The following is a 21,795-nucleotide window of genomic DNA, read 5'->3' on the forward strand; positions in this document are numbered from 1 at the left end:
ACAAGTAAAAATAAATTAACAAAATCAGTACAAGCAAACTCAAATTAACAAGATCAGTATACAAACCCAGCAATTCAAAACTACATAATCAGAGTTTTCAACTCAAATTAAATAACATAATCAACTCAAAACAAGCAAAATAACTACATGCAGAAAATCAGAAATTAACAAAACCTTAACCTGAAGTCAAGTTGATGGGAAGGAGGAAGAGGACTAGAAGAGGGACAACCGGTGGCTGTTGCAGTGTCAGCAGCGACGCTCTCCAGTAGACGGCGAGCAACGAAGAGATGGTGGAGCAGTAGGATGCAACGCGGCGAGCAGCGAAGAGACAGAAGCAAACACGTAGACGCAGGAGTGGAGAGGGGAAGGACACCACGCCTGAAGAGAGAGAACGACGCGGTGGCGAGTGGCGCAGGAGTGGCCGGTGGCAGGAGTGGCGACCGACGAGGGTGAATGAGATAGTAGAGCAGAGTAGACGGCGCAACAAAGTTAGAAGGGAAGAATGACTGAATGAGATAGTAGTAGACGGCGCAGCAAAGTGAGAAGGGAAGAATGAGATACTGAATAATAGGGTTAGGGTTTTTTAATAGGTGAAATTACTAAAACACCCCTATATTAGTAATAAAGTAAGGGTATTTAAGTAAGTTTAAAAATTTGAGGAATTATCGGAGATAGGGCCGGGATCTCCGCTTGGGTCCCTGCGCCTGTCTCTGAAAAATTTTGCTCTCCAATCTCCATCCCATCCCCACGGAAAAAATTTCTCATCATCGGGGCCCCATTCGGGGCAGTCTCCGCGAGAATCCCCGTTTCCTGGGATTTTTGACACCCCTAGTTGTTGTGTGTTTTACTAAATTAAAGCAAATTACATCGTGGAAGAATGTAAAATGAATTAACGAATTGGTCACCTGTTAAAAAATTCGGCTTAAAAAAACTGTAATACATCATTTAGTGATAGTTACGAATCCGTCGCTATAATTGAAACAAATAATTTTAGCATTGAACATTTTGCAGCGGTTAATAACCGCCGCTAGCTACAAGTAGGCTTTGTTACATTTTTGTAGTAGTTAGAATTGCCGCCAAACCAATCCGTGACAAAATATCAACTAGCAACAGTTATTCCAGCAGTTACTATTAATCTCCGCTAAAGATTTTGCCACATCCTATCTTAAAGCAGGTTAGCAATTACTATTATTTATTCTACAACGGTTAAAAACTGTTATTATTCGACTTCATAAGACAACTAACTATTGGATCTGGTGTAGTAAAAATTGTATTCTAATTAATAGCTACAGGTTAATTGAATATTGGATCTAACCTACAAGATAATGTGATGTGAAAAAACATTTTATCTATGATTTCTTACTCGAATGATGAGGCTATAAAATACAAGAAATTAAAGAGCATGAGACAGAAATGATGATATAAGTATGATGCAGAAACAAAGTGAAGTTCAAAACGCAAATGTAAATTGACGAATGAGTTGTTAAGAGTGTGAGAGTCCGTGACCACAAACAAATTATATACATATATATATATACCTTTGTAGTGCCAAGAAGATTATAGCCGTTATATTTAATTAGACGGAGATAATTATAGCCTAGGAGTTTAGGTAGATGGAGATAATATATAGGATAATTAGTGTTTGGTATATTTGGCTTTAGAAATTAAGGTAATCTTTTTGCTTGAAATAATAAATAATATTACTAGATAGATAAATAAGTTATTGTTCAACAAATTCTGCACTAAGGTACTAACTGTTCTAGAATAACCAAAAAATTATGATTAAACATTTTTTTTCTTCTTTCCCCTTTATCTATATACTTCTTCTTTCTCCCTTCACATTTATTAGACTTTTTTTCCCGCTTCTGATATTGTTTTTTGTTCTTATCTCTCTTAATTTTCTTTTTCTTCTGATCTTCTCTTGCATTTTATTCCTTTACTTATTTCTCTATTTTTTTTCTTTTTTCTTCTTATTTTCTTCAAATTCTTTCATTTATACAAAATTTTCTATATTTATTTTAAAAAGATTTATGTCTTTTTTCTATTTATGTGTTAATTATAAAAATATATATATTAATTTCATAAAATTTATGTGTTTTTATTATTTAGAAAAAAATTCTTTTTAAAAATTTAATTGAGACTTAGTTCAACAAAAAAAAGTTAAAAGACACTTATTCGCTTGACATTTTTATATATTATATTGGACTATTAGAATATTTGGGCTACGCTACAAATAATTTATTGTACTTAATTAGTCTATAAGTTTTTTTTTTAAGTTAAGAGTAAAATTCGAATTTAAAATTTTTAGACGAGAATAGAAAAATTAAGCTATCTAAATTATATCTCGTTGACAATTAATCTGTACGTTAAATCTTACCGAACCTACAAAACCGTATTTAATGTTTAGATGTGGTCTTCCATCCACATATACTATATATACATAGAAAACGAAATCCTAAAACTATGAAAAATAAATCCTATTATATGCACTCCAAAGTTGTCCCCATTTTTCATCTTTATCACAATTATTTTGGTCGATATCATTTATTAAAAATTTATTTTCAAATTTTTAAGTTTAATATTTTAAGCTTTTGGTACTTACTCCAAAAATTACTGGGCCTCTCAGTTTTTTAGATAATAATTACTCGGTCTTTCTTTTTTACAATGACAACAGGAGTTTGGCCCAATATTGATGGCCCATCTTGTTTTTCTTAACCTCTAAAAAATGTGCCTAGCAAGCCCAAAACCAAAAAAAAAACATGGTTAAAGAATAGGAGCTAGGAGGAAGAGGAAGTCTCAATTGTATATGTCCAACTTTGTCCTTTATTAGCAACATTTTCATTTACATAACTTTAATCTTTCAAGATCAGTTTTATTTTATTATTATTTTAAAAGGAGACTAATAAATACAAGCATGGAATAATATAGCTAAGCAATTGACACTAACTTAAAATGGTGCTGAAAGAGGCTCTTTTAGATTAACATGATTTGTGTTTTCATTGTTGAAGGAACATTGGCATTCACATTCTTTAATCTCATCATCATCATCATCATCATCAAGAATATCCTCTGCCTTCTCAATTTTGCCTCCATTTTCATCCTTCATTGGATGCATCAACCCCTTCCATCCACAAAAATAACCATTATTCAGTAATAATTATTAAATAATAATTAACTAAGTGTAATAATTAATTAATTAATTAATTCATGTACCTCAACAAAGAGAGCTGAGGCTTCTCTTGGTTCTAACTTTTGAACTACATCTGCAGCCACTTCCTGCATGAATAAATTTAGCGAATGCTTATAAAGATCTTTATAAATTAGTTACAAAATGAACAAATTTAAAAGTCAAATTCAGACGTATAATGATCGTCCTTAAAATCAAAATAAAAATCAAGTCATAATGACAAACGAAAAAAAAAAATCTTTTTATTTGCATAAATTTAAAATGAGAAAGATAGTAAACACTAACAAGAAATGAATTAATAAACCTCCAAAGTAAATAAAAAAAATTGGAAATAAATAGTGAAACAAAATTGAATTACCCTAACTTGGATGAGTTGCACTTGACTTAAGGTCCTAGGCTCTAGTTCAATGGAGCAAGATCTCTTTTCCATGTATGATGACAAAGAAACCTAGATTTGATCTCAAGAATATTTTTTGGTACACAAAAGAATATGTAATTTGATGGGTTGAAATTGTAGCCCATAACAAAAAGCACTTAATGTAGACAACTCAGATTAATTAGCCCTATATATACATACCAATAAGGACCATTAATTTTTTTTCAATGCATTCACGGGGTCTTTTGGTGATTGGAAGGAAAAAAATTTGTGGCCATAATCAAAGAAACGTTGCTTTAATACTTTTGGATCCCGTGGCCAGATTGGGAACAAAGTTTTCTTGCTTGCTTGGGACATTCAATGCCTGAGATATTTGGTTGGATTGTGGCCAAAAAATAAAGTGGGGGAAAAAGTGCTAGCCTATGCATGTTACCATTTTTTTTTTTTTTTAAACGGTATCCTCCAATCCGACAAGTCAAAGACTAATTTATCGTGGATCTGAGCTCCATTTAAGGGTGAACGGACGAGTGAGCTGACCACTCGACCAACTCAAATTGATTCTTATGCATGTTACCATTATTTTCTTTTGTTTATCCTCCATTAAAATGGTGGCTTAGACCCATCTTATGGTAGAGGTTTCTTATTAGTAAGATTCTTATGGGGGCTTCTAATTTATTCCAGAGAATATTTTTCAAGTCATTACTCTATAAAGATAATAGTTAATATGTTGTTACATATTATATTATGCAATGTCGAATTATTTAATAATTTTTAGCTATTGAACACTAAATTTAATATATATAGTTACCATATTTTTATTTATTGGGCATTGACAAATGATTTTGTCCCACTTTTTATTTTTTTCATACTTTATTTACCATAATTTATGTTATAGTTGCTATTTTGTTTGCCAAAAATAAGAGACAATTTTTGTCCTGAAATTTATTAGTATACTATCTCAATAGGTTTTTATTATTTTTGCCTTGAAATTTATTCTTAGAATAATATTTTCAATGACAATTGATACGGTTGTTATAAATCTTATGTCATAATTCAGCATTACACACCATAACTCGGCGTTATACATTACGATCAGATTCAACGGACTACATATTGGAATAAAACTGTTTGACTAGGTATTTATTAGTTATTAAACCTAATAACTGCTCATCAATTCAAATAATCAACAAGAACGTAATTGACTTATCTTACTTCACCTATAAAGATATGATGTTTTATCCTCAACAGACACACTAAATTTAAAGTACTAACTTAAGTATTGGAATGCCTTTTGTAGGTACACTCCCTCTTTGTTCATACTCTCCGTGACGTAATATCTCTCTGGATGAAAAGCTCGGATCTTCCTGACTTATAACTCGGCGTTGAAGGCAACAGCTTGACGTCGACTTTTAAAAACCGAATTACGTCCAGGTTACTCACACAAAAACAACAATTTCTTAAAATATAAGATTTAATTAAAATTTTACAAAATTCTAAAAACTACTTATTAAACTTTGAAGAACAAGTATTTTCATTTTTCAAGGACGAGAGATAATTTTCTCATAAATTTCATACATGCATAAGAGTCAAATCTACCCTACCTAGGAATACCCAATTTTTTAGTTTTGACATATATATTTTTAAGCTTATGATATGGTGATAATTAACCAAATTGGGTCGCCATGCTTGCCACAAAGCTATATTCAAATAGATAAATGTTGACTCTATCATGTGCCAAGTGAATAGTTGGTGCTAGCTCTAAGTCTTAACTAGTTTGAATTTATTTAAGGCCTATATATGAACCTAGTTACTACTACAAAACCTACTTATCTTTTTAATTAATTATGGCATAGATGATATTTTTCAAGTAATACACAGCACCCATCACGCATATATATTTGTTTAATTAATAATTATATATGTATATACCTTATTTTTATATGAACTGAATACTATATAGTAAATCCATGCCAGTTCACCCACTCGAATCAGAATCTAGTGCCATTCCAAAATGAAAATGAAAATCACATAAACTAATTAGGTATCCACATAAACTTTGATTTGTCATTTTCTCATTATTATGTAATGCCTTGAACCAAAGACCCTTTACTTTAATTTCTTAGTCAATATTACATTCTTGCAAGCCAAAATCTCCCTGATTAGGTGCCTATAATAACTAGTGTTGTGATACATAGGCTTGTCTAAAATGCTCCCAAAAATGGGAATTATATGAATGATTTATATACTATTTATGATATTATATATGATAAATAATCCTCATGTATGTTGATCAATGACATCAAATTTTGTGGATAAATTAATTACGAAAATATTTAATAACCAAAATAAATTAACAAAAAAAATTAAAACTTACTCTTAAATAAGACAAATTCTAATTTTTTTTTTATTTCTCTAACATTACCAAATTAATTAATCCGTCTCTCATCTTCAAAATATTAAAAGTCCAATTATATTTGAACCCAAAAACGCTGAGTACAAATTAAGCTAGACACCATAGTTGTATAGCAATCATCATAGGCTATGGTGGCTACAAATTTAGTGTTTAATTGTCAAAAAATTAAATAGGCTTTAAATAAAAAGTAATAAATTTTAAAACTAGTTAAGACTTAGATATTTAAAAAATTTATTAAAAAAATTTCTTAAATATTTAAAATTTATTAAAAAAGTAAGTTCGATAAAAAGTCAATATTAAATAATAGTGGATCTGAGTTTAATAAGAAATTATTTTTTAATTATATAATATCAGTCAATTTTTTGATATATTTTATTTTAAATTATAAATTTTTATTTTAAATCGTTCAAAAATAAAGTTAAAAAAATATATTATAATATTAAAATCTTTTTAGAATAATTATTATTATCTAATTAAAGTTGTTTTTTTTTATATTTGTTTGTGATAGTGTATGATTTGTATAAAGAAAATATAAAGAAAAAAGGAAAAAAGGGAAGAAGAGAGAGTTTTTGCTTGATAAATAAAGCGAATATATAATCATATTTTTATAGAATATATGGCTTTCTTAAGTAGAAATAATTGATTATTCAAAAATATTATTTATTTAAAGATTATTTTAAATAAAATAATATAAAAAATTAAGTTTTAGTTAGTTGATATTAATCGAATTAATCAAATAAAGCTATCACTAGTATAACATGCTTGTAGCTAGCCTTCGGGTAAGAAAATAACGTGCATTTATATAAACTCTCAACATATATTTAATATTGTTAGAATATATTATTAGGATTAATTAGTATTTATTAAAATTATTTAATATATCTAAATATAAATTTATTATATAATATTATATTTTTATTATTTTAATTTTTTTATATTTATAAATATTTTTTTATATTCTATTATTTGATATGATTTGAATACACATCATTTTTTTTATTATTCTGTCTTATCTTTTTAAGATAGTATTAGAATTATGCATGGTATCCTTTTTAAATAGGATATTTTTTTTTGAAATTATCGTATTTTTTACACTTTTTTATATTATTTTTTGTTTCTATCACTTTTTTGATATTTTTTTACCTCATCGATTAGTCTATTCTTTATGTCTTGTATCTTTCCGAATCTAATGAATCAAATATCACTATCTTCCAATTCGCTGCTTACCTATTCTTGTGAAGAAATCATATATTTTTCGTTACTTTTATAATTTGTCCATTTTTTTTGCACTTTAATTTGTCACTTTTTAACAGTATTTTTTTGGCCGTTGGCAGTTGGCCACTCTCCACTCTTGTGATAGTTCTGTCTGCATTTCTTTGTTTTCCTGCACTTCCTTGTGTCAGTTTCATCTACGCTTCTTTTTGGCAGTTTCGTTTGCGCTTCCTTCTTTCCGGCAATTCCATCTGCACTTCCTTTCGACGACAGTTCCGTCTACACTTTCATCCGACAATTCCGTCTCACTTCCTTCCGACAATTTCGTCTATCTATTCTATCAATTTATGCATTTTTTTTATTTCGTTGCTTTAAATAAATTTCAAACTCTAGTTATTACTTGAGTTTCAAGGAGACGTTAGAATATATTAAAATTAATTAGCATTCATGATAATCATTTAGTATATCTAAATATTTATTATATGATATTACATTTTTAATTATTTTGATTCTCTTAACATTTATAAATATCCTTATATATTGTATTATTTGATACAATTTAAATACACATAAATCTTTTTTTTACTATTCTCTCTTATTTTTCTATCAAATATAAACAAAATAAAAATAAAAATGGCCCTCGATTTTGTGCTCCTGAAAAAACCGTAGAACCAAACTTTATTTATATATATTAAAAAGAAAATTGTAGGCAGTTATGTCAAGTGGAGGAAAGTGTTTTAGATCTAAAATAAAAAAATTATAAACTAATAAAATGAAAGAATAATTATTATTAATTTTATAATTTTCATAAAATATATATTATTCTATTATTTTAATTTACCAATGATCAACTCTCTCTTTGATCATATTCACTTTAGAGAAATTTAGTTCGTACATATATGTATTGAAGAGGGAAAGAGTTATAATTGAAACCTCTAAATTAACAGCAGAGAAATGTAATTAACATACACGCCATAAATTGATAGTGACTTGAATTAATTGTTATCCATATCCATATATAATATAAGGCCCGTGAAATGAACTGAAAAGCTTGGAGCCAAATCAGAATGATCGAGATTAGATCAAAGAAGTGATACAGTAGTATAGTAGGGCACATACATTGCATACATAATAAGAAACTAAAAAGATTTATTATTATTATTATTATTATTATTATTATTATTATTATTGAATTTTAGTATATATAAAATATTTTTTATGAAAATATTTAACAACTAAAAAAATTAATAAAAATTATTAAAATTTATTTTATTTAATATTTATTAATTATTGTAACAATTAATAAATATTAAATAAAACAAATTCTGAGTTTTTTTTCTAACATTATCGAATTTTTTTAATTTATGCGTATCACACAAACTTTTTCAAAGGAACCATAATGTTGCTTGCTAGCTTCGGTTATCACCTAATTAAAGACAATGACTCTCCAATAATGATCCCTAACCCGTGCTTCTCTTGCTAATAACATCAACCCTCGCCACTAGTTATCCCAACACCCTCTCTCATATTCTCTTTCAGAAAAAAAATGCTGAAAATTATATCAACATGCATGATAATAATCGATTAATTGAAAATCACTGATAGGTTGAGCCAATACCTTAGAAATCTTTCTCTACATTTGACTATTTGAGTATAGAGTAGTATGTTTGATGATTTCTATTCTTCTCTTCTTGTGTTCTTTCAAATATTTTTTGAATTAGTTTTAAATTTGTTAAAAACGAAAGTTTTTTTGTCATAAAAATACCTTTTTTTTAATTTAAGTTAAAAGAAACTAGTATATTAATAGTTATATTTTTAAATGATTGGTTTTCATTAGTTCATTCCGAATTTGACCGATTTATTTCAATTCTCTATTTTGTTCATCAGTTTAATTAGCAAATCGAATCGATTTAAAATTCAGTTCACTAATAAAAAATAAGAAGAATCAAATTTTACATTTTTTTATCATAAAGATTCTAATATTATGTTATAAAATTATTTTTTTAAAAGCTTAAATGAACAAATAAAATATATGAATAGTTGGTTATATATCTAATATATTTAATCTAAATTTTATTAAAATTAATTTAGATATTTATTGAAGTAAAATAATATTCTATTAGTTTTTGCAGTGCTAATTTAAAAAAAGGAAAAATGGCAAATTTCAACTTGTACATGTTTGTTATTATCTAGGAGAGGATATATATTGAAGTGTAAATTACTGGGTCACATGCATATATAATTATTGAGAGATTGGATAGATGAGAGAACTACGTAGGTCACTTGTCATTTAATTTGTTGGCCATTCATATTTGAATAAGTGAAAATTTTACTTATATCACTGGGGAATCAAGTGACTTATCATTTATGACTTGCTGCTGCAATTTGATTCTCTAGTCGTTATCTCTCTCAAATTTCCAATATTTCCTTGTACTATTCAAATATTATATAACTCCTAAAAGGGTCAATTCTATAAATATTCTTATTAGTATTAATTATTATTTTGACTAATATTTTATTTTTATATTATTAAATTCTGAGATTTAAAATTTAGTTTTTAATATTCAGAACCAATCAAATACTAACTAAAAATGATAAATTTTGTTGCTTCCTTATATTATTCATATCTTAGAGAAAAATTATAGGATCCTAATTAATGAACACTTAGTCTGTTTGAAAAGTTTTAAAAATAAATTTTTTGAATTTTTGACTTATAAAAAGTAGTAGTATTAATGTTTGGTGTAATTTTTAAAATTAAATTGCAGTTTTCTAAAAAATTATTTAGGAGTTTATAGAGAAGTTAAAAAAAATGACAACTTTTCTCATATACTATTATTTTTTATCACATTTTTATAAAATAAGTACTTTTAAAACTAAAAATTCAAATACAAAATAGCTTATTTATAAATTACTATCAATATAATCATTTATTATTTAAATTATTTTTTTTTAAAATAACTTAATTAAGTTGTTTTTTCAAACCGGCCAATTACTACAATAACTTTGCTAGTGCTATGTTACTAACAAAAAAAATGTAAAACTCTTAAAATTTAGAGAAAAATACAGATAAATCTTTAATATTTTAATTTAACGATACATAAATTTTTTATCAATTAAAAATAGAAAATAAAATATTTAAATTATTTCATCTAAAATATATAAAAATAAATTAATTTTTTAGAGAGACTTAGATGTATGATATTTTAAAAAATAAAAAAATTGTGTATTTTTAATTAATTAAAAATTTACTTATCTTTAGAATAAAAAGTCAGACACTACTTATATATAAAACTGAAAATGAATAATTGGAGATATATTGTTATGTATATATAGATGAATTTGTTGTAAGAAACAATAATTTAAGGGACCCAAAAGAAGGGGCATGTCATATATAGAGACATAAGTGATGTAAATAGATAGGAAGCAATTAAGGATGGTGGGAGGGGACAATGCAATAACCCATTATTATTCATCTCACCTCACTCTTTACACACATAACATGCAAAGATCCCTTCACTATGGGGTCATTGCTCATATAGCACCACCATAGCACTTATATATAGAGCCATATCCTCAATATCTTTTTGGATTTATATTATCATCAAACAAATTCAACACATACAGTTATTTAAAAAAAATAAATAAAAGAAAATAAAAGTAGGTAGTAGTCATGCACGTCACTTAGCACATGTGCTTTGTTTCATCAGCCACATGCACACACATACACACTTGACACTACTACTCTCCACACCCTTCCTAACTATAGCCATACATTCACATCATATTTCTAATAATAATGTGTGTTGTTACAAATTTTACAAATTAAATAAATTTTTAACTAATTAAAAAATACAAAACCTCTTTAATTTTTAAAAACAAGAAACATGAAACATCTAAGTTCTTTCGGATGACGTATTTGTCCATTGTTATCAAAATCAGGTCAGACCGATCAATTCGAAAATAATAGTTATTTTGATATAAAAATAAAATAAAAATATTTATAATAGAATAAAATTAATAAAATATTTATTATTTCTGTTTCGTATTGTTTAAAATAACTAGATATTTTTAAAATGTTATTAAAAATATATATTTTAAAATTTTAGTTTTAAAATTTTTATAATATTTTATTTTTTATTTATATAAGACCGGATCAATCGGTTTAATCAGTGATTTACCGGTTGAACCAATAATTCAGTAACCTAGTAATTTAACTGGTTCGATCACCGGTTTGATTCTAATAACTATGATTTGTCCTCATATATTTTAGATGAAAGAACTTAGATGTCTCGTATTTTAAAAAATAGAAAATATTTTTGTATTTTTAATTAATTAAAAATTTATTTATCTTTAAAGTAAAAAGTATAAAATCTATTTATTTTTTTAATTTAATATAGTTGAAATATTCGCCTGCAAATATTTTCACTCCAAAAGTGAACAGATCTTTAAATAATTTTCTAACCCTTGTAATTCGGCTCTCTATTCTATCTTATTCCTACATATGTCAATAATAATGCTAGCTATAATAAAATATTAATATATCTAAATAATAAAACTTATTAGTAACTACTTCGTTTTAACTAGCTAGTGGATTAGTGTGTAGTAATTTATTTTTTATTTATATTATAATTTTAACAATAATTGATGTGTAAATAGTAAAATTAGTCAAGATAACAATATCTTTAATTTTATAGTTAATGGTATTGAGTTTAAGTAGTTCTTTAATTTATTTTTTCTAAGTAAAAAAAAAAAAAAAAAACCAAAGAATGAGAGAACAGATCAAAGAAACCTATATATTCTCTGATTTGTGGTTATTTTGAAGCCAAATAGGTATTATATTTATTCAGTGATATATTTACATCTATCTATCTACTTAATATACTAAAACTGGGTTTTTCCCCAACTACTAAAGGTGACGTGTCGATCTCTCATGCCTCCGTTTTCCCTCCAAAACAAATAAAATCTTTTTTCTATTCTAAATTATTTTATTGTAATTATATTATAATTAATACTAAATGAATAATATATAATTATACTAATTTAGCAACATATCCTCATTATAATTATATCAAATCAATATTTAATGCACTATTAAACTATTTATCAATTATCAATTAAAAATACTTTTAATAATTTTAATGATAATAATAATATCAATAATAATAATAATAATAATAATAATAATAATAATAATAAATCTTTGTTACCCAATTTACGTATATCAAATAATTTTTCTAAATTATTTTATAAAAAATATCTTTAATATAATTATATTGTAATTAATATTTCATGAATAATATATAATTATACTAATTTAGAAATATCTTCATTATAACTGTATCAAATCAAAATTTAATGCACTATTAAACTACTTATCAATTATCAATTAAAAATACTTTTATTCATTTTAATGATAATAATAATATCAGTAGTAGTAATACTAATAATAAAAAATCTTTGTTACCTGTGATATGATGAAATTAATATATAATTATACTAATTTAGGAACATATATTCATTATAATTATATCAAATCAATATTTAATGCATTATTAAAAAATTACCTTAATAATAGATAATTTACATATTTATTTTTGTTTTACTAAAGTCTATATATAGTGTTTTTCTGTGGTACATGAATCTAAATTTGAGAGTCAATTCATAATTTTATATTTAGTGTTTTTTTTACTACTGCATAGAATAAGAATGTATTCTTCGTTTTTTATTGAAGTTGATCCTTTTAAGGTATAATTTATAATTTTTTATAATATTTTTCATATACGCATTCTATTATATTATTCTTTTGATAATTTTTTATTTGTTGTTACTCTAAGTTATTCTTATCGTCTAATGTTCTAGTTCGATTGTCCTTTGCCACAATCATTTACAATGCATCACATTTATGAAATACCTCATCGAGTTGTCTTTACTGAAACTGGGTTTTCCCCCGACTAATGAAAGTGATGTGTCACTTTCTCGTGAACCTATTTTCCCTCCAAAATGAATGCATTTAATGAATAATGCATAATTATACTAATTTAGAAAAATATCTTTATTTTAATTATATAAAATTAATATTTAATTTATTATTAAACTACTTATCAATTATTAATTAAAAATATTTTTTATTATTTTCATGAATAATGCATAATTATACTCATTTAGGAAAATATCTTTATTATAATTATATAAAATCAATATTTAATGCATCATTAAACTAATTATCAATCGAAAATATTTTTAAATATTTTAATTATATTCATTTTAATTATATTCATATCCTTCTAATTCTTATTCATTATCCAATGATTTTATTAGTGGCAAGTTGTTAACCCATTTATATTGATAATAATAATAATTTTATTAGGATAAATATCAAATTCTATTCCTAATATAAAAATATAAAATTTGATTCCTTCTACTTTTATTTTACCACTATAAAAGACCATGTATGCTAGAAGAAAATATCATTCGTTTACCAATTACTCTTTCATTTGATAGCTTTTTATAACAATTCTTTTTCTTCCTATGAGGCGTCGTTGCAAGAAGACAACTATCGTGGATACAAACTACCACACTCTCTAACTTTCGTGCTCATCATTCGGAGCTCTATAAGATATGTTATCTATGAAGTATTTATAGACTATGGTGTTATCATGTATGTATGAATAAAAACTGTTTTGTATTTAAATTTAAGTCATTTACCTGTTTGTGATATATTGTAGTGTGAAATTATTTTCAATATGTGTTATGTAATGATATTATGTTCTAATTTAAGCTTTTACTTTAGAACTGTATTATGATTTTATCTCATCATTTTTTCTTAGATATCAAGTTGACGTATTTTTATTTATTATTATTATTATTGAAACGAATGTGATATGAAATGTACTAAAAAAAACTCTCACATTTAATTTATTTTATTGTAGTTTTCTACCTATTCTATTTATTTTTATTTTCTTCTTATTCATTTTATTTTCTTTTCAAATGTTATGTAATCTATCATAATTTATACCAATCTACTTCTATTTAATATACTAAAATTGTGTTTTCCGCCAACTAATGAAAGTGAGGTGTCACTTTCTCGTGAACCCATTTTCCTTCCAAAATGATTGCACTATTTCTCTCTTATAAATTTATTTTAAAAAATTATCTTTAATTGATATAATTATATTATAATTAGTATGTAATGAATGATACATAATTATACTAATTTAAGATAATCTCTTTATTATAATTATACTAATCTCTTTTAAATTTATTTCAGAAAATTATCTTAATTATAATTATATAACAATATTATACTTAGCATTTAATGAATAATTCATAATTATATTAATTTAGAAAAATATCTCTATTATAATTATATAAAATCAATAATTAATACATTATTAACCTAATTATCAATCAAAAATATTTTTAACTATTTTAATTATATTAATATAATTTTATTTTTTATTCATTATCCTAAAATTTTATTAGTGACAAGTTATTATTTTAATGGTGACCTATATAATAATAATAATAATAATAATAATAATAATAATAATAATAATAATAATAATAATAATAATAAGATAGAAAATTATATTTTAGAGAAATATAAATTGATTATTTATAATTGGTTATTAATAATAATGATAATTACATGATTAATTTTTAGTAATCATTAAATATATTTAATATAAATAACCAAGTTTAATTAATTAACAAATGAAAAAAAATATTATTACGCGATTGTAGAAGCAACAATAAATATATATATATATATAACTAATTTAATATTAATGATAATTCAATATATATATATATATATATATTAATAACCAATTTAATGTTAATAACGATAATTATCATTATTATTCAATAATAATAATAATAATAATAATAATAATAATAATAATAATCTTTTTTTATTAAAACACTCATCTAATTGAATTAATATAAATATTTAATAAAAATAAAGGATAGATTTTTTGGTAAATTTGTTAGTTGTTCAACGATTCATCTTATTTATTGTGATTGAGATTGATATATAATCATAAAGATTTTTTTTCCTCCATTAATTTTAGTAAAGAAATCCATGACGTAAAATAAAATAAAATAAAGTCAATATCTACTTTTTTTTCTCAATATTTTTTATATTTACGGTAAATATTAAATGTAAAAAAATATTAATTATTATCACTTTTATTTATTTACATTCATAATTAAATTTAATATAATTATAGTAAGTCTCTATAATTATAACAATTTATATCTGTTACATATATAGCAATTATATTATATATAATTATATATCTCCTCTTTTATATATACTTAGCAAGTATTTCTATTTATATAATCTACTTAATATATTAAAATTGGATTTTTTTTCAACTAATGAGTGAGGTGTGAATTCCTCATGAATTCATTTTCCCTCCAAAATGAATGCATTTAATGAATAATGCATAATTATATAAAATCCATATTTAATACATTATTAAACTACTTATCAATTATCAATCGAAAATATTTTTAATGATAATAATAACAATAATAATAATAATAATAATAATAATAATAATAATAATAATAATAATAATAATAATAATATACTTCTACTTAATATACTAAAATTGTATTTTTTCTTAACTAATTGAAGTGAGGTATCAATTTTTCATAAATTCATTTTTTTTCTAAAATGAAAGCACTATTCTCTCTTCTAAATTTATTTTACAAAAATATCTTTATTATATTTATATTATAATTAACACTTAATGAATAATGTATGATTATACTAATTTAGGAAAATATATTTATTATAATTATATAAAATTAATATTTAATGCATTATCAACTAATGAAAGCGAGGTGTCAATTCTTTATGAATTTATTTTTTCTCCAAAATGAAAGTACTATTCTCACTTCTAAATTTATTTTAGAAAAATTAAAATTCTATGCTGAACATAGGTGACAAGTTAAAAAAATAAGCAAGTTCATGGAATCAAATCATATTTCTATAACATATATATGAATGTATATTTTTATTATATAAAAATTGAATTTCTGCACTTCATGATGGGCGTGACATACTTCTTAGCGTGTTTCTTAATTTATTTTTTATAACTCATTGAATACAATTTATTATAGTAAATTAATTATATCAACTAATTGATTTGATTATGTATTTAAATATCACACACTTTATTATAATTTATATCAATCAAATAATTGTAATTTATTATATCAATTATTTTAATTTATTAATTTACAAGGTACATAATAACATAGATGATTTATTACTTATACTGATTAAATACAATAAATATATATTAATTTAGTTAAAAAAAATCATTGTCTTCTATGTTTTCCTATTTATTTTTTCTAATTCATTAAATCCAATCAATTATAATAAATTAATTATATCAACTAATTAATTCAATCAATTATTTTTTAATTTATTTTTTGAATTCAATAAATCAAATAAAATCAATTATACTAATTATTTGTATTGACTAATTGATTTGATTAATTCTTAAAAATATTTTTATTTAATTTATTTTATTTTTTTAAATATAACTAATTAGTTATTTAATTTTATTAGGATAAATATCAAATTCTATTTCTAATATAAAAATACAAAATTTTATTCATTTCATTTTTATTTTACCACTATAAAAAACTATATATGCTAGAAGAAAAATCATTCATTTACCAATTACTCTTTCATTGGTAGCTTTTACAACAATTCTTTTTCTTTCTATGAGGCGTCGTCACAAGAAGGTAACTATCATGGATACAAATCAGCACACACTCTTCAACTCCCATGCTCATCATTCATAGCAATATATGATATGTTATCCATTAAGCATTTATAGACCATGGTGTTATCATGTTTGCATAAATAAATAAAAAATTCATAATTAAGTTTAAGTCATTTACCTATTTGTATGGTATATTGTAGTGTGAAATTACTTTTAATTTGTGTTTACAATGATATTATGGTTTAATTTAAACTTTTATTTTAGAATTGTGTTATGATTTTATCTCATTATTTTTTTAGATATTAAGTTAATGTATTTTTATTTATTATTATTGAAGCGGATGTGATATAAAATTTGTAAAAAGAAAAAAAATTTCATTCAATTTATTTTATTATAGTCTTCTATTCTTCTATTTCTTTTTATTTTTTTATTCATTTTATTTTCTTTTTAAATATCATATAATTTATTATAATTTATACAAATTAATTAATTATAATTCATTATATCAGTTAGTTTAATTCATTAAATTATAATATACATGATAAAATAGATCATTTGTTACTTATACGTTTATTTTTTTAAAATTCAAAATCTGAATGATTATATTTTCAGTTTTTGTTATGAACAAAATATTATTAATAATGAATAATAATTAACCACTCATACTTTTAATCAAAGTGTTTGAATAATTTTTATATTTATTAATATTAATTATTGATTATTTTTCATAAATAAATTATATTATAATTTGATGTTAGTTCATAATTGATTAATGATTAATGTTCATGAAGCTATATTACTCTAAATTTTATATTTTATAAATATTTTATTTTAATATAACTTTTTACCATAAAAATGTATTATTTTTAATAATATCATAATTTTATATTTTTTAATTATTCTAATTGAATATTTTATCAAATACTAATTAAAGCCATTCTTTCATTTGCTTTTACTAATCTATTTTCTAACTATTATGTAAAATTAAAATCGTATTAATGAATTTAATATTAAAGTTAATTTGGCTTTTTATTATTTAGAGTGTTTTTCAATCAATAATTTTATACTCTTTACTTTTTTTCGGTTTCATTTTGAATTTTAATTTAGTACTCAAAGGTAGTGAAATTCCATTAATACTGAAATAAAGTTACAAAAGGGTCCATAGGGTAGAATAAGTAAAATAATGTGATACACACATTGCAATATCCAAATGAAATAACTTAGGATTTAAAATATTTATCTTTCTCTTTCTCACCGTTTATTATATTATCTATTCTATCTATTCTATTATATAAAAATCGAATTTTTACCTTTAATGATAGAATCAACGTAGCATGCTTCTGCTTTATTTTGTTTAACTCATTAAAGTCAATTCATTATGATGAATTAATTATATCAACTAATTGATTTGAATAGATATTTAAGTATCACACAATTTAAAATTATGTATATTAATTATTTGATTTAATTTTTATGATATATAAATTTAAGGAATAAATTAAAATAAGATAATTTATTACTTATTTAAATTGAATACAAAAAATATAAATTAATTTAGTTAAAAAATTACTATTTTCTAATCTTCTATACATAAAAATGACAAAATAAAATTATAAAAATAATTTTTTATCACTTTTGCTATTTTAATTTTATTTTCTTTGCTTTTTTTTATGTATAATTTTATTTTATATTAACTTTGTTTATTTAATAATAAAATACACTCATATTAATTCTATCATATAATAGAAGTTTAACCCAGGTTCAAAATGCTGAAATAAAGAAAAGAAAACAGTGGATATATGATTAGAGAAAAATGTATAATAATGACAAAATATACTAAAACTGGATTTTTTCTCCAACTAATAAAAGTGAGGTGTTAATTCCTCATGAATTCATTTTTTCTCTAAAACGAAATTACTATTTTCTTTTCTAAATTTATTTTAGAAAAATATATTTATTATAATTATACTACAATTAACATTTAACGAATAATGCATGATTATACTAAATTAGAGAAATATTTTTATTATAATTATATAAAATCAATACTTGATGCATTATCAACTAATAAAAGTGAAGTGTCAATTCCTCGTGAATTCATTTTTCCTCCAAAATGAAAGTACTATTCTCTATTCTAAATTTATTTTAGAAAAATATCTTTATTATAATTATATTACAATATTACAATTAGCATTTAATGAATAATGCATAATTATAATAATTTAAAAAAGTAAAATAAAGTCCAGTAATTTATCTTCCCACTACACACGTGTATAGAATAACTTTTAAGAATGAGTCATGTATAGTAAATACGGTCGATAATTGTAAAACTGTATACTAACATTGATATATTATTTCACGTATATGTTTTGCAGGCATCAAAGAAAAGTGTTAAGTTGTTTTTTAGTAGATTTAGATTATTTATTGTTTATTAGAGAATTTTATGCATTAGAATTCTCTAATAATTTCTTATTTATTTTGAGCTAATTTTGATATGTTCTTACTTGACCGTAAAATAACATATAAAATTTTGTTGGTAGGTCTAAGTATTATTAAGTTATTTATGGTCACATTGAGTATATATGTTTGATTTATTGAAGAAAGTAGATTACTAAAACCAATTAATAACTATTTTAGAGTTAATATATTTAACACTAGCTTAAGAAAAAATAAATAATACATAACATGTTATATTTTTATCAATCAAATTATTATAATTTAAATTAATTTTAACAAAATAATTTAAAATTATAATTTCAATCTTATCACGTGCATGGCACGGGTGATTAAACTTGTTGTAATTATATTTATTAGTCCATCAATAAATACTAATGTGCTTATTAATTTATCTTTTTATTTATTAAATATATATAAAATTAATAAAAATAGTATTATAATTATTTAAAATGATAAATAACTTATAACTTAACTAACAAATTTTAAATAAACGTCTTAAACATAGCAAAAGAAATTTTAATAAATTATATAGAATAAAAAGTATTTACAAAAAATTGCACACCAATTTTTATATATTATCTTTATATATAATATAGAATTTAGATATAGACATATGGTATAGAAATATATAGTTCCGGTTGTGTTGCCTTGCATTGCATTGTAAAAGCTATAGAAATTAAAATGTGCTTGATATTGCTACATTTGTGATGCGGTGCAATAATGCGGTTAAAACTATGTAGTCAATAGATACTTATTTGACAATTTTTTTTTTTTATTTTATAAAATGTTAGATGATAATTAATAACGGATCCAAAAAAATTTTAATAGCGAAGATAAAATTTATATAATATGACAATAATTTTTATAATAAAAATAATATATTGTATAAAAATAATTATTAAATTATCTATAAATTATTATATAATTGTGTATAAATATATCTATTTTGTAATTTATTTTTAATTGTATATTTTATATTTTAATATATATTTTATATAGATAATTATTGTTATAATTATATTTTGTTATTGTAAAATATGATTAATCTTTAAAATATCTAATTTACAAATTAAAATACTAAAATAGTAATTTAAATAATAATATATAATTTAAAATTCTATTTTTTTAGTTTTATATTTTTAAAAAATTAAGTAATTTTTTTAACATTGCAATCAAAATTTCTCTCTTTCTATATATATATATTACTAAATAATTATTTAAAAATTTACTTTCCAATACAATTAGAAGCCGACTCTTATTGATATTTATAGTTAGAAAATTTCTTTCAATTAATGCAGGTGCTACACAAAAACTAAACCTAATTTCAAAAGAAGATAAAATAATATTTTTTTGAGTTAATTTTAAAAAAGAACACTAATTTTATTTAAATATAAAAATTAATCATTCTAACGAATATCTAATATAAAATTTTTAAATTGACTATTAAATATTAAAAATTAAATAAAAAATTATTGTAAGATCAAATTTAATAATCTAATAAAAATAAATAAATATTATTATCATACTACTCATAAAAAAATTAAATTATAATAAAATACTTACTCCTACAACCCTACACTTAGAACCGCCACTGATTGTAATCATGTGAAAGAAAAAAAAATACAAGAATTCTATCTTTATTAATACAATCTTTATTAATATCTATAATAAATCAATGTCCAGTCTATGTAAGCTATGTAAGTAGTTAGAAACATCATTTTAGAAACAAGAAATAATAAATAAAAAGATTAAAAACAAAAAATATTTCTGAAGAGTGCCGACATATACAGTGGATAGCTACACACAAATTTGTACACAGTGTACTTTGTTTGTACCATTTCTTCTCTTGAAATAGTGAGTGTATTATTATTATATGGTGGCTTTGTGAAAGGCTTAAAAAGCTTCAAAAAAGATAACTATATCACTATGTTAGCCATATACTTATTAGCCATGCACTATGCATATGCATGGAAAGTTTCATAAGACCCTTTTTCTTTCTCTTTTGCTTTTTTATTTAATAATTTTTTCAATTTCGTTTATGAGTTTGAGAATTGAAAGTCACACTCACGCCACATGCTTTTCTAAAAGTGCGAGAAATAAATTAAACGACCTTATCCTTCCATTATTTAGTAGGGTTCATGTGGTAATTAGTCATTTCCATTCTTTCTACATAGTTTTTGTCTTACTCAGATATATAATTGGTAATAATTATAAAAAAATACTACTTCTTTCGTTTTAAAATAATTACCATTTTAATTTTTTTTATATATTAAAAAGCTAGTATATTTGGATACAACATAGGTTTAGGTGTATTAATTTTGTAAAAAAATTAAAATAATAATTATTTTAAAACAGAAAGAATAATAACAAAAAATTATTATGAAAATACTTTTATTACACTAAT

The 21,795-nt window shown here is 22.8% G+C and overlaps 1 protein-coding gene across 1 annotated transcript; it reads right to left on the bottom strand.

Moving 5' to 3' along the window:
* Window positions 1-2,800: 2,800 nt before the first annotated feature.
* LOC112712853 (uncharacterized) lies at window positions 2,801-3,729 on the bottom strand. Its single transcript, XM_025765742.1, has 3 exons — window positions 3,546-3,729; window positions 3,214-3,276; window positions 2,801-3,121 (listed from the first exon to the last, which is right to left on the bottom strand). The coding sequence occupies exons 1-3, from the start codon at window positions 3,615-3,617 to the stop codon at window positions 2,948-2,950; spliced, it is 309 nt and encodes a 102-aa protein (XP_025621527.1). The 5' UTR covers window positions 3,618-3,729; the 3' UTR covers window positions 2,801-2,947.
* Window positions 3,730-21,795: the final 18,066 nt, after the last annotated feature.

The sequence above is a fragment of the Arachis hypogaea genome, chromosome 9, assembly GCF_003086295.3.
Source record: "Arachis hypogaea cultivar Tifrunner chromosome 9, arahy.Tifrunner.gnm2.J5K5, whole genome shotgun sequence".
NCBI classification, from domain to species: Eukaryota; Viridiplantae; Streptophyta; class Magnoliopsida; order Fabales; family Fabaceae; genus Arachis; species Arachis hypogaea.